The sequence below is a fragment of the Nestor notabilis genome, unplaced genomic scaffold (genome assembly GCF_000696875.1).
Source record: "Nestor notabilis isolate BGI_N333 unplaced genomic scaffold, ASM69687v1 scaffold3588, whole genome shotgun sequence".
Taxonomy (NCBI): domain Eukaryota; kingdom Metazoa; phylum Chordata; class Aves; order Psittaciformes; family Psittacidae; genus Nestor; species Nestor notabilis.
This window is the reverse complement of record NW_009938585.1, coordinates 119,545-128,798: the sequence shown is the minus strand read 5'-3', so window position 1 is coordinate 128,798 and position 9,254 is coordinate 119,545. Positions and strand designations below refer to the sequence as shown.

At 43.3% G+C, this 9,254-nt stretch overlaps 1 protein-coding gene across 1 annotated transcript in view; it reads left to right on the top strand.

The window, feature by feature from the left end:
• Window positions 1-1,820: 1,820 nt before the first annotated feature.
• The window catches only part of LOC104409510 (transcriptional activator GLI3-like), a gene marked incomplete at its 3' end in the record, with an annotated part of 124,976 nt that continues 117,542 nt past the window's right edge, over window positions 1,821-9,254 (top strand). The window contains exon 1 of the mRNA XM_010019403.1: window positions 1,821-1,992. Within this exon, the coding sequence (XP_010017705.1) occupies window positions 1,869-1,992 (124 nt within the window). The remainder of the gene's footprint in view (window positions 1,993-9,254) is intronic.

Sequence of the window (9,254 nt, the reverse complement as noted above, 5' to 3'; positions counted from 1 at the left end):
CTTGGCAGCAGTGCCAGCTTCCCCCCAGTTTCTGCTAATGCAAGGGACTGAGAAGCCTGATACACATGACAACTGACCAAGGTGACCAAGGCTGAGGATGCTCTTGCATGAGACATGCAAGGGAACAGGGGGAGAAAGCATCTGAGAAATTTGGAAAGGTGCTGCTTACTACAAAGCTCATGTGAGATGTCTCCTCAATGAGGTCTGTGCATTGCTGGATACAAGTGAGGGCTGCTGGAAGTTGAGTGTTGTTACACTTCTTCAGCTTCCTGTTTGAAGACACCTGACATTCCCCTTCATGTTCTGCTAGGAAGTCGTTTCATAGATGACAGTGATGTTTGTAGCACTTTCAGAGGCAGATCTTGAAAGTACTCTTAGAAGTATTCTGCCGTGGCTTTGTTATTGCTGGGTTTAGCAAGAAAGAAACTGAAGGGAAGAAAACTACCTCTCCGAAGGTTAGACTGTCAGTGGCAGTCTCTGGTATCTAGTCCAATTCCCTGGCTGACCTGCCTGGCTAAATAATGATTCATTTAGTGACTGGGCTCTTCTTTGATCCCTACTGTATAACAGTGAGGCTTTGGAGTGCTTTATTGTGCTATTAAAAGTAACTCCTCCTAGGGAGGTGAGATGGGGAAGGTTTACTAGACAGCTGTGTTTGTGATGAATTGGCTTTGTAGCCTGTTCTGGGGTTTGGTTTTTTGGTTGAGTTGTTTTTTGGTCTTGGCCTGTCAGAATTGGGGAAGCAGGTTGCTAATGTAATTACACTTCATTAGAGTTTACTTTGTGGCTTGTTTTGAAGCCTTTGGTTGTTTATTTCATTAAAATGTTGTTCTAGAACAGTGCGACTTCCTTCCGTTTCGGGCCCCTGGAGCTAATGACTGCAGTGCTGCTCGGAGCTGAAAACTCTTTATTTAATACTTTTTTATTAATACTTATTTAATATCCTGTGTTGTTGCATAGGATCGTGTTCAAACTCCCAAAGTACCCAGGTACGTCGGTTCTAAGCATGGTGTGTGCTGAATATTGAGGGCTTGTGTAAAGCTTACTTTACTTGGCTGGCGTGCGTCGAGTTAAGCTGCAGACCAGTGCTTGGAGATGCCCGTGTTCTTCACAGCCCAAGGTCCCTGCAGTCCTGGGGCCTGGTGTGGAGGATGCACTGTTACCCTTTTGGAAGCTTGTGGGCTTCTGGGGCTTACGTCAGGAATATAAAAGCTCTGAGATTAAGGAGAAGTGATCTGTGGGAATAAAACGAATGGGTCACTGGAGATGACACTGAGAAAACCAGTGAAAAACAGAGAAACCAGACACACACCTCTGCAGTGTTCTCCATTTTCAGCATTTTCATGCAAAAGAAAGTGATCTCATTATCTGCCACTAGCAATAATATTTGCCTTTCCCTGTAGTTTTCAGGGTGTTGCTCCAGTGCACTTTTGTTTGAGTTAGATTTCTGAACAAACAAAGAGAGAGATGTTTACACGAGTAGGACAAGGTGTAGAGATAGACAGGATAATTCTTGCTGCAGTGTGTTCAGATAGCATGAATGTTGAAATTTAAATATTTGGCTTCTATAGTCAACATGAAGGGCTGTCGTGGTTTCTTTTGCATTGTTCTGAAGTGCTCTGGACATAGGAGAAAAACAGTGGCTTTTTCCCCCTGGATCCATTAGGAATTTATGCATGCAAACATGATCAGACGGGCATTCAGAAATGGCTTGTGGACTGCTAATTCGGTTGTGCTGCAGGCTCTTCTGCAGAGGTGAGAGGTGTGAGAGGTTTTGGGCTAAGCTTTCGACTAGTATTTAAAGTATATGACTCACTTGTTTCATTCAGGTATTAGTACAAGGAGAGCTGAAGTAATGAGAAGTCATCATGGAGGCGCAGTCCCATAGCTCTGCCACCACGGAGAAGAAAAAAGTGGAGAATTCCATCGTGAAATGCTCCAGTCGAACAGATGTCAGTGAGAAAGCTGTTGCCTCCAGCACAACTTCCAATGGTGAGTAACAGCAGGGATTTACTACCAGCCAAACCTACAGTAATTTTATGTTCACTGCATTCCTTGTGAATTGAGCATTTGCACCTGGATCAGTGTTTGTTCGAAGGAAAGGCTGAAGAAAATGAACAAGAGGGGGGTGGTGGTGGTGGAAAGTGGTAGGATACAATAAGGCCTGTTCTGGCATCAGGCGTAGTCTTTTTCTTCCAGATGTTCTAATTTGAGATGTAAATGTGCTAAGTTATTTATTATAGGAAGTTCCTGGTTTTTTGGCGTTTTGGAAATTGTCTTGATTAGCCTGGCAGGGCTTGGGAGTGCTTTTCATTTGGCCATTGAAAGCTCTTACACTAGTTAGATAATTAGTTATTACAAAAGAGACAGAAGTAGCTCTGTCAAAATTAATGGCAAGGGGTTTTTTTCTTCTTCTTCTCTTTTGCAAATAAACTTGTTCCTTGCAAAGGGCTGCCCCCACCCCCCAAAGCTCTTTAATGGCCAGAGACAGACCATCATGCTAAAAGTGTGTCCTCCTGTGAATTCACTCCAACGTTGTGAATGTACAGGTTGTAGATTTGCAAAACTGGGGCAGTTTGCTTAATTCTCCCCAGAGATTACCTCACTTGACAATTTTACATATTCTCTGCCTGGCTGAGAGTGTGTAATCCCAGCCCAGGCCCTTTCATTGTTCAGTGTAAGAGGGCTGAGTGCAGTGGTCCCTACTAATGCAAAATTCCCTTTGCATTAGGAAAGGAAAGTGCTTGAAAAGGGTTGGGTAGAGTTTAGACCTGTGGATTTTGGATAGCTGCAGATAACTGTTGTTTTTTGCAAATCACTGTAATAGTGGCTAAAAATGGAAGATGCCTTTATGTATATTTGGAGTATTCCTGGGAAAATGTTTTTTGCTCACCCTTTCTGCTTCCATCGTGCTCACTCATCTGGGCTTGTGGTCCAGGTCGGGTTCTCACTTTGGTATCTTGAGTAAAGGTTTCTGCTTTCATGAAGAAACATGTATCTCCCACTAGACTAAAGCAGAAAATACATGAATCGTGCAGCCATTCTAAAGGGGAATCTCTGTGGGTCAGTAAAAATCAGATGGCACATGTCCCAGTATCCTTCTGTGTGACTGGACTTCACATTCAAAGCAAACTCAGCACCTGCTGACCTGCTCGTTGAAGTTGGTCCCCACGAGAGTATAGAAACTCTTGAGCAGCTATGGAAAAAGTTGCATCAGTTTTCTAAGGCATATGAAATTGGATCCTCAGCTGGTGTAAGTCAGCACAGATCCATTGCTGTCAATAGAATTACAGTGGTTTGCATTAGCTGAAGAGCTCCCCATGGTGTTTTTTTTTGATAACAGGATTTTCCACGTTGGCCCAACTTTTCAAACAGATGCACACTTTAACACACGTGTATTCTTTGATGTGTCAGGGCTGTGTACTCAAACTGGATATTGGCACATACCTCTGACTGCTTGGGCTAGCTTTAACGTTATCGTTAAACATGTAGATAGAGAGGGCTGAAAGTAAAGCCTTCAAGATGTTTCTGCCTAATTCTGATGTAGATTTACCCTGTGGTCCCATCATTTTCTCACTCTATTCTACTTACCAGCTTTAATGGTAATACTAGTTCTTAACTGCCTGCTTCATCTAGATGGTGTATTACTGCACGTTAGGGGCATCAAACTCCCAAGAGATGGAATGATGCTAGGTTTGATGAATGACTAGAAATTTTTGTCTTTGTGGAATTGTCTTCTATTAACAGAATGGGATGTTAATATAGTACACATCCTGGGGCCCGAGGCTTCCTTTGGTTAAGGTGATGACAGTTACCTTTGTTTTCAGTGGGTAATGGTTGGTCTTGTTAGTCTTTGTAATTAGGGAAGTCACCAGGATCACCAAGGTTTATATTTCTAATCTACCTTCATGTATAACCAAGCAAACAACTTTCCAGAGATATAGTGTTGAGCTTCAGAGGGTTAAAAAATCCCGCTCCTTCCTGCATATGAAAAATGTCCTCCATGGAACATGTACCAAAACAACTCCCAGTACCAAAACTTCAGAACTTAAACAGGAGTTTTACTGTTGCAATGTTTCAAAGTTTTGCCTCTTGCCCATGTGATTGTCATGATAATGAATTTCGGTTGCAAGGACCAATTTGCATGAAAGTTGAGCTCTCATGGCATTTGCATCTTTTGTCCTTTAATGCTGGCATGAGTATTACTACGGGAACATCATCAGTTGATACAAGACACCACTCCTACAAAACATGCAGCTTTTGTTGATTCAGTGCCTCTCTCTTGCAGAGGGCTGTGGTAATGTTAAATGGTTGTGATTTGCATTTGAATGCTCTTGTTAAACAAGGTAAGGTACCCTTAAAAATAACAAAAAGACAGAATGATCCTTGCTGGTTGTGTCAGAAGACTGCTGTCATCGCAGAGCAACATCTGCCTATCATACCAATGTCACCTCATAAGCATGTCTAATATCAGTGCTTCTCTTCATCTGGACTACACATTAATTGGCAAAGTTTGCAGGGAGATGTGTGTTTGAGTGGCAGCTGTCTGAGGTGTGATGTGGAAGCTGATATTTTCTCAGTAGCTCTGCTGTCTTCTGAAGGAGTCAGAACTTGGATCAGAAATAGATTGAAAGCCGTTAGTTACGGGTTTGATGCAAGGCTGTAAATCATGAAGAAACAAAGAAACTGCCATTGTTTCAACAGCTTCCAAAAGTCACACCCCCCGTAGCAGAATCTATATTAAAATGATTATTGAGTGTGCAAAACTTTTCAATCATACGGTGTGCAAACTGTTTGCACATCCTATGATTGAAACTGACTGAAGAGCCTGATGTAAACCTGAGTGCAAGGGAAAGAAAGTGGGAAAGATGACCAGGGAGGGAGCTCATGTGTGAACCCTTACTACACAGTGTAAGTTAATGAGGGCCAGACTTGAGGGTGCCCCTTGGAAAGTACCAGCTGTCCTGTAGACTGAAATAATAAGCATGGGCTGCAGTTTACATGTCAGCCACTTCTGCTGAGTTCCTGCCATTACTTACATACAAACAAGATTTCTGCTGCACTCACCTAGCTACAAACTCTTGACTCCACTGCTGAGATGCTTGCACTGTGTTAGACAAGGGCTTTCCAGCATTTCCATTATAAACCCCTAATTTCAGGGATTTATAACTAAGCCATGAAAACGTGCTCCAGGCTGAAACGTGGGGAAGGTCGTAGCACTGGAGCAAATAAAAACTTACTTTGAAATATGTGTGACCAGAAAAGTAAAAAACAAAATAAAGAATCCTAATTTGTAATAAGTAACAAAACCCTTTGGTGCAGTTCGATCCCCAGTGGGACTTTGTAACTTGGGACCACTCTTGCCTTGTTTCGAATTAATTTTTGCAGATGTTTGATTTTTTTCTCCTTTGTGTTTCATTTTGTGTGCCTCAGCCCGAGAGCAGTTTCCTAGGATACATTTCTTTGCAAATTATTCCTTTTACTCCTCTGTTGGACTCCCATATTTACTGCTAGGCTAATAGCCAAGGTGGGGAAAACTGCTAAAGAAAACTGCTAACAGAGATGCTAACTCACAAAAGGCTGCATGAGCAAGAAGTTTGTGCTAGGGTATGCAGTTAACTTATTTTTGTGTCTCGTGTGGTTTGACAGTCTCAGACTGATCTGCTCTGACAAAGTAGTAACATCAACAAATAAATACAGTGTTTATGTCATGGCAGTGTTATTGGTATGACGCTGGAGTAATGAAGCCAGTGTCCTGGCCCACCTTGCTGCCCCGCTGCTGTGTTGTCAGGCCTTGTCTTCTCACACATGCATCACTGCCAGTTTTCTGGCATCAAAGCAGTAAGACCCAGTTCCCTTCCATCTCAGCACATGGATATAGGTCATCAACCAGAAGGCTGCTGCATGCACACAGGTTTCTATCAAGTTGTGCAAGGAATGGCTTTCTAGATAGAAGTATCCATGGAACATAGAATCACAGACTGGTTTGAGTTGGAAGGGACCTCAAAGCTCATCCAGTTCTAACCCCTCAACCATGGGCAGGGACATCTTCCACTGGACCAGGTTGCTCAAAGGCACTGGGAGTTGCTCTAAGATCTCCCCTTAAGGAGCCTTTTCTTCTCCAGAGAAGCCCAGCTCTCTCAGCCTGGCTTCAGAGCAGAGCTGCTCCAGCCTCCAGCATCTCTGTGGCCTCCTCTGGACTTGCTCCAACAGCTCCGTGTCCCTCTTGTGCTGTTGCCCCAGAGCTGGACACAAGACTGCAGGGGGGGTCTCCCCAGAGCAGAGCAGAAGGGGACAATCCCCTCCTTCAGCCTGCTGCTCACACTCCTTTTGATGCAGCCCAGCACACGGCTGGTTTCTGGGCTGAAGCGCACACTGCTGGCTCACGTTGAGCTTCTCATTAATCAACACCCCCAAGTCCTTCTCCCCAGAGCTGCCATCAATCCATTGATTAAAATCAGTTCTGTGCTCCCCTTGGGGAGCCTTTGCCTGGTTTTGAAGGACACGAAACCTGCCTTGCCAGACTGCCGTTGGTGTACTGCCCTCCTGCACCCCAGCACTGGGAGTCACCAGCCCTCCCCAGTCCCAGCACTGCAGTAAAGCCTTGAGCTCCAGCCCAGCAAGTACTCAAGTGAACACCTCGTTGTAGGCACAGGAATCTTCCTAATGTGGGTATTTGCATGTTCACAATTAGGCGGCCGCTTTAATGCTTTACTAGGCTGTCTGCTTCCACTCTACACTCTGCTTTGTAGGTGAACCAGGTTTATTGTTAGAGTACTTCCTAAGAGGTGTTGACCGAAAACCCCCTACCAGCCTAACACAGCCCTCAGCTAAAGGCAGTTTAGTTTTTTCACTGGATGTGGAGCATAGATACAATTAATTTTTTGCTTTATTTTCCAAAAAGTACAAGGTATTTCTGTGAGGGCTGAATTAATACTTTTACAAGGCAAAGCTGCAATTTGCAGCACTGCCTGGAGAACATTAGGAGAGTGTAATACTGTGTTCAACCTTGGTTATTGACCGTTTGGCTTGTGAATTTTGTCAGTGACTAAAATGCTTTCCTCTTATGCACGTTTTGGCTCTAAACTGATGTTTTTAATGTTGCTTTAAAACAATGCAGTTATTGTACAGGGACTCCTCCAGTGCCTGACAGGCAAGCACTTATTTTCAGTTTGATGTGTTTTGTCTAGTTTTTGACCCATGAGCTTGTTCCAGTGTAATCTGATACTTCTTATTAACCTATTACTCTGCCTTAAAAAAAATAAGCTAATTATAAACGTATGTAGGTTGTGGACTTGACTAACTTTATCGGAGTCAGATAGTTATTGAGGACATACTTTAAAGCGATAGAAAGCAGAAATTATTATCTTAATGATGAGGTAACTTAAAACCAAGCTTGATAGATGAATAAATGAGAGGAAGTTCAGGCGTCCACTTGGATTCTTTCAGAAGAAGGGCCAGCTTCATCTAGGTGTCCTTTTTGGGGTTTTTCTTCTTCCTATTATTTCTCTCAGGGTTGAATCAGGGAAGTATTCAGCAGTCTGCAACCCATAAGAATCACATTTCCTGTTTAAGCTTCCAGTTGGTTACTTGTCCTGCTGCTTGCTTTCAAGCTCACCATAAAATAGGTGTTAATCATAATACCCATTTTTGTCCCCCTTTGTTGGACCGATGTGCTCAGAGTCCCACTGAGAGGTCAGGGTTCAAAAGAGGTTGTTAGGTATCAAGAAACACTGCCTGTACTATTTTAGTGGCCTGCAAATTGAGTCCTGAGTTGATTATATGAGACCTGATTCTAAAAGCGATCGGGAGATGCCCTCCTCCTCTCCTGAATTCAAAGGGAATGGAGGGGCCCTCTTCACTTTCAGGTCAAGGAGGAAACAACATAGCGTAGTATTAGATACTGGAAGGGATGAGTTCAATGTATAGGTTTTTCTGAGGGTTTTGTTTTTCAGCAAGTAATGCTTTCTCTGTAACAGCAGCATACAGCAGCATGAAAAGGAAGGGTAGAATGGTCATGTCTGGTAGTGCAGAAGACTAAAGGCAAAGACCTGAATGTGTAAGGTTTTGTGTACTGTTCCGTTCTAATAGTTGTGTTCAGATCCTAAGAGGATAAACCACAAGAAGGTAACCCATCCTTGGGGAGGATAGGCTGTCCTGATGCTTGGAAGTATTGGAAGAAAAAGTATTGGAGGTAATAATTAAGTGGGGACTGCATGTCTTGGGATATTGTCTCTGATGTGAGTAACTGATTAAATACATGTTCATTCCGAGCAATGCACCCATGGTCCTTTATGCTTACTAATAAAATTTCAGTCATCAAGTTAGGGTTTATTGTAGCCTGTAATAACTCATTCTGCCTGATGCTATTTTCTAGTGTCGTTCCTGAGCGAGCCAGCCCTACCCTCACCCTGCTCCAAACCCAGTGATCTGCAAGTGCAATACAGTATTGCTTCATTAATTCTCCCAAGAATTCCCTCCTTTTTCCCCCCTTCTCTCCCCTCCCTGCAGTGGTTAATAGCATAAGGGATATTAAACGTCAATCCTCCTGTATCCCCTTGCAAGTTCCAGAAAGAGATGATTGAGTGGCTTATCCCTGCAATCACTGTAATCAGTAAGTAATGACTTAACATCCTGCTGGATAACATGAGGTGGAATCAGGAGAAAACATTAGTTAGCAGCAGCAGCTTGCCACCTGGACAAGGTGGAGGTTAAATTTAGGGAATTATACACTCGGGAGGTTTTTTTCCCTGAAAAACAAAACCAGAAAAATCCCCAAAACACCCAAACAACCATATTACAATTGTGCCCGGGTTTTGAAACGGAGTAAGAAGTGATAATAATAACAAGGTTTAAAATGGGTCTCTGCAGTATGGCAACGGTACCATGCTCTGTAGCTTGTGCTTTGCAGGAGTCCAGTATCAATCAGCCCTCAAAACATTCAGGCATTATAGCCCATAGCACTGGGGAGGGGGAGGCAGCCAAGAGGTTTGATTTCAGTAGGAAAAAGGCTGCTGGCAGCTGAAGCTTCAGTGATATTGTTAGCCTTCCAGAACAGGGCTTGGAAATCTGCAAGTGGAAGAGCTGTGGGGAGTAGATCTTCTTCTTAAAGTCAATAAAAGGAATTCTTAAAAATCCTTCTAATGGACTGAAAAGCAGGCAGGCCCTCTGGCAGGAGCAGCATTGGGCTTTACCCTTGGAGCTGTGTAAATCAAGGCAGCTGAAGTAATTAAATTACTTAACAGGTTTTCAAA